The 13,889-nt window shown below is 42.4% G+C and overlaps 1 protein-coding gene across 2 annotated transcripts in view; it reads left to right on the plus strand.

Moving 5' to 3' along the window:
• slc13a4 (solute carrier family 13 member 4) overlaps nt 1-13,889 on the plus strand; it is a 91,153-nt gene that overhangs the window by 14,503 nt on the left and 62,761 nt on the right. For both annotated transcript variants that reach the window (XM_080190999.1, XM_080191000.1), the window contains exon 2: nt 3,076-3,207. In XM_080190999.1, coding sequence (XP_080047125.1) covers nt 3,076-3,207 — 132 coding nt within the window. The remainder of the gene's footprint in view (nt 1-3,075; nt 3,208-13,889) is intronic.

Genomic DNA, 13,889 nt, shown 5'->3' on the forward strand with positions numbered 1-13,889 from the left:
ACTTGGGTCACTGTCTGTGTGCAGTCTGCACATTCTCCCCATATCTGCGTGGAATTCCTCCGGGTGCTCCAGTTTCCTGCCACAATCCAAAAGTTATGTTGGTTAGGTGCATTGGCCATGCTACATTCTCCCTCAGTGAACCCGAACAGGAGCTAGAGTGTGGCGACCAGGGATTTTCACAATAACTTCATTGCAGTGATAATGTAAGCCTACTTGTGATACATAAACTTAAACTTAAACATGCACAGAAAAAGAGGTAAATCACAATCACCCACAGGATTGCTCTAATAAACAAGTGTGTTGGGTCTGATAATGAAAATATTATCCCGGGCTAGCATTTATCCCTCAAATAACATCTGCAAAACAGATGATTTGGTCATTTTTCTCATTGCTGTTTGTGGGATCTTGCTGTGTTTGAATTGAATGCTGTAGGTTGGTGGGGAGGGGGAAGCTGCTGGCAGTTCAACAACGTGAGAGGACATTGCAGCTAAGCTCGTCTTTCTTTGTTTGACATCATAAAATGAATAGTTTTCCCCTTGACATTGCTCCAGTGGCATTACCATTGCAAAATCCCCCACTATTATCATCCTGGGACCACCATTAATCAGAAACTCAACTGGGCTAGCCACGTAAATACAGTGACTCCAAGAGCAGGTCAGAGGCTAGGAATCCTGCAGTGAGTAACTCACCCCCTGATTTCTCAAAGCCTGTCCGCCATATATAAGTCTGATGGAATACTCGCCCCTTGCCTGAATGAGTGCAGCTCCAACAATACTCAAGAAACTCAACACCATCCAAGACAAAACAGCCTGCTTGATTGGCACCTCACCCACAAACAATCAATTCCTCCACTCCTGAAAACCAGTAGCAGCCATGTGCACCATCTACAAGATGCACTGCAGGAATTCACCAAGGCTTCTTAGGCAGCACCTTCCAAACCCACAAGCACTACCATCTAGAAGGACGAGGGCAGCAGATACCTTGGAACACCACGACCTAGATGTTCATCTTCAAGTCTCTCCCCATCCTGACTTGGAAATATGTTGCTGTTCCTTCAGTGTCACTGGGTCAAAATCCTGGAATTCCCTCCCTAACAGCACAGTGGGTGTCCCTACACTGCATAGATGGCAGCAGTTCAAGAAGGCAGCTCATCACCACCTTCTCAGAGGCGACTGGGGATGGGCAATAAACGCTGGCAAGGCAGCAACATTCAATCCCAAAAATTAATTTTTAAAAAATCAGTAGCTGGAGTGATAGCTGATTATTTCCTCATCCTTAGATCAGAGTAACTGAGGTCTGTTGCAGTGATTCCTAAAGCTGAATTAGATGAGATCACTTGATGATAATATCGGCCAGTTGCCAAGTCAGGGATATTCCTGATCTGAATGTTAGTGCTGCATCACGTGGCACATATACCCATTTCGCCATCGGAGAATCCACGAACTCCCTGCTCTCTTTTGAGTGACCTCTAATTAATGTCTGTCAGAAAGGACATGGAATTTAAAATATATCAAGAAGTAAAGCAGAAATAATTGACACAAACATGGATAATGCAGTGCACTCTGGACTTGTTAGTGCTATCCTGACTTGAATCACCTGCTTTCTGCTGGTTTGTTATCTTATAGCAAAGAACGTACAGTTGTTTGTTATTCAGTATCTTGTATGTATTTAATGAGTCAAGAAGCTGTGACTTGAATTCAAGTAAACATAGTGTCTTGGAATAGACTTGTTTATATGTGTTGGCACTCTGAAAATATCATCCTCCCATCACAGAAAACAGGGGTCACAAGTTTAAATAAACTGTTCTAACCTTCTGCACAGATTAGGAACCACATTGCCCTGCTTAAGGTGCTCTCCATATACATCAAGAATAATCAAATATTTACTACCAGAAAGAGAATAGTCGAAAATGATGCATTTTCTGTTTTTGTTTCAGATTCCAGCATCCTCAGTAGTTTGCTTTTCTCTGTAATAAAGCCTTTAGGCACTACTCAATTGGGGCTCTTAATGTCATGGAATCGTAGAATCTCTGCAGTGCAGAAGAAGGTCATTCGGCCCCTCGAGTCTGCACCGACCACAATCCCATCCAGACCCTATTCCTGCAAGCCTGCTAATCCCATGACACTAGGATCAATTCAGCCAGGCCAATTAACCTAACCCACACATCTTTGGACAGTGAGAGGAAACCGGAGCACCCAGAGGAAACCACAGACACGCGGAGAATGTGCAAACTCCACACAGACAGTGACGCAAGGCCAGAATTGAACCTGGGTCTCTGGTGCACTGAAGCAACAGTGCTAACCACTGTACTACCCCACCATGTCCTTGGGGAAGTGTTCATTTGTAGGTGTATAATAGTGTTTTTGTCAATTGTTCAATATGAATTGTGTAATAGCGTCCTCAGTGTTTACTCAGCATGGTCATTATAAGATGCTCTTTTGCAGATTCAGTGGGCCAAATGGCCTCCTTCTGCACCGGAGAGATTCTGTTGTTCTGAATGCTGACCTTGCCAATGATGTTGACACCCCATGAATGAATAAATAAAGAAGCATAATGTTTACAAGCTTTGATTATTAGTTTGATTGTTCAGGCAGATGTTATATTTTATATAGACTACAACCCCTGATCTCTTTACTTTTGAAAAGCAAGTGCTGTTCATAGTTCTGCTCTTTCTATTTAGATCCTCTAAACCAACCTTTCGTTATTTTGTTTGCCCCAGTACCACCTCCTTTTGCCTTATGCTATCATCCCTTTTGTTACTTAATCTCTTCAATCTTTCACACCTTTCACTCTAGCCCAAACTTTCCTTCTTGTTCTTCCCTTCCCACCCATTTTTCTCTGTCCCTACATTTTGATACAAGCCCGAAATGTTGAATGTTTCTCTATCCACAGATGTCACCTGACCCGTTGAGCATTTTCAGCATTTTCTATTTTTACTTTGTTTTAGATTAGTGGTATGTTTGTTGTGATGGCAAATTGTAACTTGACAGTGTAAAACACTTCTCGATGAATTGTTCCCGTCAATATTCTCTGGGTTACGAAGCCCATCGAGTAAGTTCTGTTTCTGTCTTTCAGCCAGAGGCTCAGTGTGCATACGTTCTGATAGTGACTGCAGTCTACTGGGTTTCCGAGGCCGTTCCACTTGGTGCAGCAGCAATGGTACCTGCTTTCCTCTTCCCATTGTTTGGAGTCTTGAAGGCCAGTGAAGTAAGGAAAGAATTACATTTATCTATCATTCATATTGTGTCTTCATTATATGTATGTGTTTTCTTCCATTTTTGCAATGTGTACCAATGAAAGCAACTAAATGATTTAACAAAGGGCGTGTGTAGCAATGAACTTCCCACCAGGATAGTATGTGGACCCTAGAAAGCCATTCTCGCCATTTCAAAAGAAAATTGTTGGCTGAGTAAGAAAACACAATGATTCCACACTGTTCAGTGATAGAGGTGGCAGAGGCAACCCCGTGAGGCATTTTAATCATGTCAGAGTGATACACTGAGAGTAGTGAGGAGGGAAAAACAATGCTAGCTGGGGGTTGAGATGACAGTGCTTCATAGCCATAGAGTGCTGCAGAGCAGGCTAATGAGAGGGTGGAAGTCTTGCCCTCTGGAGCTCCTGGCCAATCCAGCAGAATGGCTGCACCAGGAAGGTATGAATGGCTGCTGCCAACACTGCAGAAAAAAACGATGATCAAGACCAAAGGATCCTCAGAGGAGGCAAGCCCGGGTTCTTGACCCTGGGAGTGTTTGGTTAGGTTAGGGAGAGGGACAAGTAAATGGGCAGGGTGGGGGGGGAGGAGCAGGGGATGGATTTTAGGGGGGAGTGAGTAAGAAGGAATGGGGGGATTGTCCAACCTAAGGGGCCCACTCCACAATCAGTAAACGATAGCTTCCCTCTTGCTCTTTAAACATTAAGAAATCAGACTTCCCATTCCTGCCCTGCTGCCTGCACCAGACATTTTATTGTGGATATTCCTGGAATTTCTAGATGCTTCAAAGAGGTTGGTTATGTTCTGATACTGTACCTCAGTACAATGTCGATGTTGCTAGTGGAGATCTTTACACTCGCTGTCTGCTGCTTCAAGCTCAACAATATCTCCAATGTCTATAATAATCCCCATGCTTCAAAGGCATCATCATTAAGAGTACATTTTTAGAGATCTGATTCCTGTTTTCAGCCAAAGAGGATTTTATGCTGATCCCCAAGACAACAGATTTCTTTTCCTCAGCTTTCATTACCTTCCACCGCTACCCCAGCTACTCTCTGCATCCGCTGCTGCACTTTGTTCAATTCCACTATCCAGGTCTCCTGTCCAATCTCAGATCTTTGATTCCTGATTGTTTTTTCTGCACCTTGCACAAGAACAAAGAGGCACAATTTTCCAATTTCCTTCAGTTCAAACCTTAGTGTTATTGAGCTGGACCTAGGTTTCTGACAATTATGGCCTCTTTGCCCTTGATCTCTGTGGTAGCATTCTCAAAGAAAATTAGAAGGAATTGATCGGGGACCTCTTGGCTTTTGGCTTCTTTCCCTATTTTATGTAAACTTTTCCAGCAAATATAGTCCAGACAGGCAATAACCTGATATTACCAGGTGCATAAACATGATAGTCATGTTAGGTGCATTGGCCCAAATAGGCACCGGTGTGTGGTGACTAGGGGAATTTCACAGTAACTTCATTGCAGTGTTAATGTAAGCCTTACTTGTAACTAATAAATAAACTTTATGTATGCCTCCAATGGTGAAAATGAGTACAGGAAAAGCATAATGAACAAACTATAGAAGGAAGAGGAATAACATGTATGAATGATAGAGAAGGAGTACTTGGATATTAACTAAGTCACTGCAAAGGTCACCTACAACATACTGACTATCCAAGAGGAGTATTCAAAGTGTTGTAAGACTAGGTTATTGTGAAATTAATATACATATATATGGCTGTGACAATGTCTCCTACCTTAGCGCACCCGATGAGTTCGTTAAACATCGTGCAGAACTGCAGGCATTTCTGTTTAGTGGTGCCACCTGCATTTACTTTGGAAGGTACCTCCTAACATACAGTCTGAGGTGCTCCTCTTAAGAATGTTTGCAAAACACCAAGAAAGAACAATATCAAGGATCTGAACAGTGAGTTTGAAGAGTTGTAGGTCATGTGTGCAACAACAGGATCACTGTCCACTGGTTCACTTGCTCCAAACTTTGGAAAACCGTTTCTAGGGCAGAATTTTCATGTCCCACCCGCCATGGGAATAGTAGCAAATGGGACACGGATGATGAAAAAGTCCATTGACCTCAGGTGGGATTTCCCGGTCTTGGGGCAAGCGCAGCCGGAAACGTCTTTCTACAGCTAGTTGTAACATCTCTTTTGAGTTGGGCATTTCTGTGGTCGTACTTTGAGCAAAAATATGATTGCTTCATCATACGACTTCACATTATGTAAAAGAGGCTAACTCCTGAAACAGACATGACGTTGACCACCAATGGTTGGGTGCACACAATGATTATTTCTGCTTCAAGGTTGGATCCTGATAAAAATTGGGACTTCATATAAATTTGGCACTTACTGTCTTCATTGACCATTGTGATTTTGTCATGAATTAATTGATGATTTCCCACCCTGAACATATCAAACAGCTCCATTCAGTATTTCTTTGTTTTTTAATTAATTCATGGAATGTGGATGTCACTTGTATGTTCAATATTTATTACCTAACCTCAACTCTGTTGAGAATCTGGTGATGAGGTGTCATCTTGAACCACTCCAGTCCATGTATTGAAGCTAGTTCCACAGTGCTGGTAGGGAGCGAGTTCCAGGATTATGAAAGAACAGCAATATGCTTCCAACTCAGAATGCTGTGCGACTTGAAGGGGGAAATTACAGATGGTGGTGTCCCATTATCTGCTGTCCATGTCCTTCTAGTTGGTTTAGGCTGCATGTTTGGGGATTGCTGTCAGAGAAGCTTTGGTGAGTTGTTGTAAGTGCATCATGTAAATCGTACACACTGCTGCAAATGTGTGTTAATCGTGGAGAGAGTGAATCTTGAAGATGATAAATGCAGTGCTGATAAAGCAGGCTTCTTTATCCTGGTTGTTGAGCTTCTTGAGTTGAAGCTGTGTGATTCCAGGCAAGTGGAGGATATTCCATCAGACTCCTGACTTGTACCCTGAACATGGTGGACAGGCTGTGGAAAGTGCTATGAGTGTATTTGTGTATTGCAAGGATAAGGAAACAATCACTACTTTGTATGTTAAGCTGCTTATGAATGTAGTGTGTTAGGAGCTTGTAACGGTGATATGGTGAGTTCTATTGCGTAGGAGTGTGTTACAGGCTGTGACATGATTGTGGCACTGTGCACTGATTGCAAAACTTGAGCACTTTTAGTTTTTAATGCCTTTCTGTAAACTTTGACATACATCTGAATCTGCTACCTCTAACTGCATGGTCATCCCACAAATTATCTGCAGTACTGTAATTTTCTGTTTGGATGAAATAGCTAATTTATGCCTTAACTGACCTCTATCTAATCAAACTATAATAAACCCTATGAGAAGTGAGGATTATGCTTTAATGTCTTTAAAACTATGGACCAAATTTCCACTGCTTAGCGCCCTGTTTGGCTCCGGTTCTGAAGCATTGGAAATACTGATGTAAATTACTGTTAACCCAGTATCATTTGGATTTTATAATTTAGTTTAAATGATAAGGATTAAAGCAATTATCTCATTAACGAACTAAATGAATAAATTATTATTTATACAATAATCTGAATACACACAATTCATAATATGATGTTTCTTCATGAGCCTTAATGAGAAATTTCTAGGCTTAAAACTGCCATACATATTTCTTCTAAAAAATTACACATGTGAACAAAAGAACTGATGTCTGTGAAATTACAGGTGCAACACTAACTGCCATTCATCAGAAAATAGGAAATAAATAGTTGCAGGGTTATGCTAAGCTGCTCTATCAAATAAAGTAAGAGTGTAAAGCTTTGCTATACTGTGATAACCCAACATTATTACAATTTATAATTTTCCCTCGAAGATTTTCCCATCCAGTTCATGCACTGTAACTTAACAGCTGGAAAAATAGGTCTTTTTATTAAGAGTTTCCATTTTGCTGAGGAGGCTCCAGGCAATACACATCCAACAACCTGCTTGGAAAACTCTGCTCACATTTTGTCAGCTGTGACAAATTCCAGCACAATAGCTGAGAAATCCATAATGTTCTAAAACAACGTCAATTCACCCTATCCCACAGTGTCAGTGGATTCTTTGAAACATTCCTGGATCTGGATCTGCATCTTCACCAAAAAGGAATCAGTTCTTCCTTGGGCTGCATCCTATCTGTGTACTAACGTTTGTTGTAAACCATCCATTTTCTCTCAGATGCAAATAAAGACAAACAAAAGGGGTTGAATTTTTCATGGTTTACCGGAGCAGGCAAAATAAGAAGAATCATCCAGACTTTCCAAGAATATGTTACTGTAATGACTAAACACTATTTTTGTAGGTAACTCATACTTTAAATTATAGAACAGACATTTGCCTTTTTACTTCTAGAACAAGTGAAAAAATACTGTTCACAGTTATAATTAACATTGTCCTTCAGCTAGACAGTCAATTATCCCACAATCAGTATAAAATGATTATTAAACCAAGGGTATAATTCTGATCTTTCCCAGCCTGGAAACTTTTAACTCCAGAACTCTCCTCCTCCTCAGCGAAGGTTTTCATAGAGACGTCTCCCTCTAGTTAAAATGTCTAAATGTACTAGCTTGTTTAAACCTCATGTGAATTTGATCTCTACAATTCAGGTGCGATTCCCACCCACTGGGCAGTGAACCACAGAAACCTTTGGCCACTAGCTGCTCTGTCTGCCCCAGACCCTACTGAAATGAATCTGTTCAACATATTCAATTAAATTTTAGGAAAACCTATAATCCAGTATCACAATGACTTCCCCTGTACCATTCCCATTTCAAAGCACATCACCATTGCAATGTGAATTGTATGGGCCCTGTATCCAGATAGAAGTGCTGATTTGTTATTCTTTTAACCCCAACTTTAGTTTATCATGGAATGAAGTGAACAGTTTTAAGCAAATTTATATACAACCTGACGATCTCAACACTTTACTGGAATTTTGGAGACTCACAGTCCATTAAAACATAAGTTGCTGCCATTATTTCTAAGTGTAAAGACCTTGCATCTTCTTCCCAGTAAAATAATCTGGGCCCCCTTTAATCTTTAACAGTCAAACCATCCAGCTTTGTTGTTTGGCAAACTTTAGCGCAGGTTAGAAAGACGCCTTTCATTTTACCTCAAATTAGAAACACTATGCCAAAATATATCAATCTTATAAACCTCATAATTGTAACAATGCTCTGATATAAACTGTAACCTTTGGTATCTTAAATCTCATTTAGGATAGTGGCTGATATCTCAGCTGCACTGCTTTTGCCAACAATAATAGGAAATGTTTTGTTTGCAATTTTGACGAAGGTATGTTTTAGGAGTACCTGTAAATGTTTAAGCTAGTTCCTTTAAAACTCCTGCCTTCAATTTAAAGCTCAGTGATGCTGAATACCAGTTTTATTCTGGCATTATAATGAAGGGGAAAAGATTATTGAAAATCGGTCAGGTGTCATATGCTGACTTGCTTTCCTCAGGATTTGTTCCATCATTTATTGCCTGAAACTTAAGGAAGCGAATATGAAGCTCAGCTTAATTTAAATGACCTGACTCAGTCATTTCCAATCTGCCTTCCTGGGTTTCCACATTGGTGTCTGAACTCCTTTAGGCGTCACACGCTTGGTACTGTCTGAAATATGAAGCAGAGGTGGCAGTTTACATTATAATTTACAGAAACTTTCTTGGAAGTGCTATTTAAAGGGGAGTGTTGCAGTTTTCCGCTTAATCCCCTATGTCTGATCTCTCATGGTATTTCTAATTATAAAGAGCAGTGCCACCCAAAATGAGTAATCAGTCCTAGCCGTTATTTTTTTCTTTTCTTCCAGTTTACTCCTGGGATACAATTATATGATTATCCTCAGTCCTGTGATTTCTTTCCCCCCCAGTAGCCATCCTTGATATTCAGCCTTGACAGCGAATATTGACAGGCCATTTAGCAATGAGAACTATTGAGTTGAAGTAAAGTTAATTTATTAGTCACTAGTAGATTTACGTTCACGTAGTAATGAAGTTACTGTGAAAATCCCCTAGTCGCCACACTCTGGCGCCTGTTCAGGTACACTGAGGGAAATTTTAATATGGCCAATACACCTAAACTGCACATCTTTGGACTGTGGGAGGAAAACGGAGCACCCGGAGGAAACTCACACAGGTACAGAGAGAAGGTGCAGACCCCACACAGACAGTGACCCAAACCAGGAATTGAACCCAGGTCCCCGGTGCTATGAGGTAGCAGTGTTAGCCACTGTGCTAACCCAGTTGAAACTGCCATTATTTGACATCCACAAACGTGAACTTTAGAGGGGTAATTACTAGATACCAAGCAGGAAGCGGACCCCCAGCTAATTTACCTTTCCCTGGTCTGGGGGGTCTGAGGCCAATTTTAACACTGACATTATTGCTCAATTGAAATCAAGTAACTTGGCACAAATGATTATTGAAAATGTTGGTAGGTCCCTCTAAGTGCAACTGAAACCCAAGCCTCCCCTCAAGGTGGGTACCCCTGTGGTGGGGCCAGCAAGCCACTGAAATCTCCATTCGGGATAGTGGTATTGGAAGATCCTGCTGGCACAAGGACTGGAAAATTCCAGCCTATTTTTCTACTTGACGCTATGTCAGACAGTGCATGTACCCACTGAACCATCAGGGCACCTTGATGTGCTCATTTGCAAAGCTCATTCAGCTTCTTGTACAGCATCTGCCCCCCCACCCCCCACCACCCTCCCCCAACACCCCCCACCCCCTCAACTCCATTCCCTCAATGGAATTACATTAATGTTAGTCAGAAAAAAAGGCAGATCATTTTTAGTGGGTATGAGAGACGTAACCAAAGGAGGGCAGCCCATCCTCTCTCCCTTTGAAGATATCCAGGAAACAGCAATGGAAAGGTTCAATCCTAGAACTGAGCTTGATATGAAATGACAGACTACTTTAATGACCTGTTATTGTCTTTTTTCCAAGTTGTTCATGTGGGCATTGCTGGCAAGGTCAGCATTTCTTGTCCATCCCTAACAGACAGACAGACTTTAATTATCCTTCAGAAGGTAGAAATGAGTTGCATTCTTAAACCTTGTCTGAGTGTGATAGTGCTGTTAACTGGGCAGTGCCAGGATTTTAATTCAATAATAATGAAGGAAACGTGATATGTTTCTAAACCAAGATGGTGTGTGACTTGGAGGGGAACTTTCAAATGTTGGTGTTCCTTTTCTCCTATTCCCTTTGTTCTTCTTCTAGGCAGTAGAAACCTTTAAAAATGGCAGAACCATCAACTTAAATACAAATCTTTTAATATTAATTATCCAGTGTTTAATTCCTTGCAATAATTCACATACTCAGCTTTACCCACCATCGTCCATGTTTCTAAATGAATTGCAATTCTGACCATGTAAGTATGATTTTAATTAAATGCTGGTTTGCTAACCCACAGTGTGAGAAGATGCACGTGGTATTTCTGAAAGGCTGTAATTGCCTTGGCACTGAGCTATTGCGCAAACTGAATATTAGCCTGCTGTGATATTGCTCATTTGTCAACATGGAAAATTTCCATTATGGCAGAAGTTGGATTAATCTTATTGTCACCTTAAATCAACTTCTTTACCACATAACAACCCCCTCTTAGGGCAGTGGGCTCCCATCTTTATTTCAGCCATTGACGTGCTCAGTCGTTCAGTGTGAGGCAAGCAGCTATCTGACGCCAGACTGTACATTGTGCTCGATGATGTCAAGGCCTTGGAATGGGCATCTGGCCAGCTTCCTAGCAGTGAAGCAGCAGCTGAGACTTAGTTACAGAAGCAGCATTTAAAACATGTGTTGCTGGAGGACCCTTTGTTCAGTGCGATCAGCAAAACTTGGCAAGCGCTCTTGAAAGCGGAATCAGCAAAACAAAATCGTAGCAGCTAGGAAAACATTTGCCTTAAAGGCACCCTCTAGCATACTTCGAAAGAAGCAAACTTTGTTTTCGAAACTAATCTGCTGGCAATAGTGAGAGAGTACTGCGCTGTCAAAGGTACCATTTTTCAGATAGAGTGTAAAACACAGAAGCCCCTTGTCCTTCCAAGTGGACACAAGGACCCAATGCCATTACTTTGAAACAGCCATGGTGTTCTACTTATTTATTATTATCACACTGTTGTTTGTGGGACAGCTCTAATCGACTTCTGTGTTCACCATATTACAACACTGGCTACACTTCAAAAGTGCTCTGTTGATTGTGAAGCGCTTTGGGACATTAGTATTTTCACTCTCCATCCCTTCTTCCATTATTACACATTTAAGATGACAGCTGACAAGATAGCCAGGACATATTGCTGGCAAGTGAATGCTGAGATGCAACAAAAAGGACAGTAAACAAAATCATGCGTGGGTTTGAATTGCTTCAGGAGTGAGAATATTTACCAGGAGAGTTCGAGGTTTGGCCAAAGCTGAAACTAGAATTGGCAGAATAGCTGCAAATTGGGGCTCCACACACCTGTAGTTTTGGCATCACAAGTGAGGTTTTAGTATCAAATTGACAACTGTTCTGCACACACAGATTCAGTGTGGCCTGAGTTGAACACCGTCCAAGTGAACAAGTTAACAGGACTGTTTGAAGTGCACTGGAAGAACGCAGAGTGACAGCAGTCACCATGTAACGCTGACTTAATACCATATATTCATTTTTGACCTGGCAGCTCCAGCTTACATCCTTTCTTTAAGTAATAGAATGGAATCCCCATCAGTATTATGTAAAAAGATCATCAACAACTTTCAGGCTGGTTGCTGATTAAATTCCACTGGCCTTGTTTGTGTTTGTGGAAATGCAGGGTAGTTCCCTGTGTCAGTTAAGGTTGATGAGGTTGAACAGTGGTACCTGGGGAAGACATTGGTTTTGATTTCAGGAATTTTGAACAGACCACTTGCCCCCAGTGTTATGGTTACCTGCCCTTCAGCGTGAGGGAGATTGAGCAGATGCAGAAAACAGGACACAATGTTCACAGGAGGGCGAGAAGCACTCTCAGCAGGCAAACTTATCTACCTAGGTCTTCTCGTATTATTTCTTTCACTGCCAGTGTGCTAGGAGTAGTGTCTGCCTCATCTGTGTTTTAAAATGGAAGTACTGACAGAACTCTTCCATCTCTTGGAGGAAGACCTGCAGTCTCAGAATAGGGTGAGGATAAAGCTGGCATTGGCTGGGAAAGTGCTCAGCAGATCCTCAGTGCCTTTGTGCAAGATCTTTCAGGCTGGAGAAGGTGACATTACTCATATCCCATTTTGTTGTCCACTGGTACATCCGAGAGGTAACAGGTGCATATTATGTCAGGAAAGGAGAATTCATGAGTATTCATTGTGAGTAGAGAGAAGCAGGCAGCCACTTCATCTGGATACTGATAAGAACATAAGAACATAAGAAATAGGAGCAGGAGTAGGCCATCTGGCCCTTCGAGCCTGCCCCGCCATTCAATAAGATCATGGCTCATCTGTCGTGGCTCAGTTCCACTTTCCCGCCCTCTCCCCATAACCCTTAATCCCCTCTCTTATCAAAAACCCATCAACCCGCTTCTTAAAAATATTTAGCGAGGCAGCCTCCACCACTTCAACGGGCAGAGAATTCCAGAGATTCACCACCCTTTGAGTGAAGAAGTTCCTCCTCAACTCCGTTCTAAACCACCCCCCCTTTATCTTGAGGCTGTGCCCCCTAGTCCTACTGTCTTTTTTGAGCGGGAAGAGTCTCTCCACCTCTATCCTATCCATCCCATTCATCATCTTATACGTCTCAATGTGATCTCCCCTCATTCTTCTAAACTCTAATGAGTACAAGCCTAGTTTATTCAGCCTCTCCTCATAGCTCAACCCCCTCAACTCCGGTATCAGCCTAGTAAACCTCCTCTGCACTCCCTCCAAGGCCAAAATATCCTTGCGCAGGTGCGGTGCCCAAAACTGCACACAGTACTCCAGCTGTGGCCTCACCAATGCCCTATACAGCTGCAGCAAGACCTCCCTACTTTTATATTCAATCCCCCTCGCTATGAAGGCCAGCATCCCATTCGCCTTCCTGACCACCTGCTGCACCTGCAAGCTGGGTTTTTGCGACTCATGCACAAGGACCCCGAGGTCCCTCTGCACCGTCGCCTGCTGCAGTTTTTCGCCAAGTAAGTAATAATCCTTCCTACCATTATTCCTACCAAAGTGGACCACCTCACACTTGCCAACATTAAATTCCATTTGCCATTTCCTGGCCCATTCGCCCAGCCTATCTAGATCCTTCTGCAGACTCTCCACACCCTCCGCACAATTTGCCGTTCCCCCAATCTTGGTGTCATCAGCAAATTTCAACACCCTACACTCGGTTCCCTCCTCCAGATCATCTATATAAATGGTAAAAAGCTGAGGCCCCAGCACCGACCCCTGGGGCACTCCACTAGTCACCATCCGCCAATCCGAATAGCACCCGTTGACCCCCACTCTCTGCCTCCTATTTGACAACCAATCCTCTATCCACGCTAACACCCTACCCCCAACTCCATGTCCCTGATCTTCCCCATTATGCAGCATACTATCAACTGAACATGGCAGAGGGCTCTGTGGGTGCCACTTTGAAATGCTCAGTCTACCACAACCACAAAGGTGACTCATTAGCTGCATATCCCTTCTCTGTGCTACCATCTAAAGGATGTACAGTACCAGCAACAGAGCTGATGGCTGCAAGTGTG

This window comes from Carcharhinus amblyrhynchos, chromosome 6 (genome assembly GCF_965287045.1).
Source record: "Carcharhinus amblyrhynchos chromosome 6, sCarAmb.v2.hapA, whole genome shotgun sequence".
NCBI classification, from domain to species: domain Eukaryota; kingdom Metazoa; phylum Chordata; class Chondrichthyes; order Carcharhiniformes; family Carcharhinidae; genus Carcharhinus; species Carcharhinus amblyrhynchos.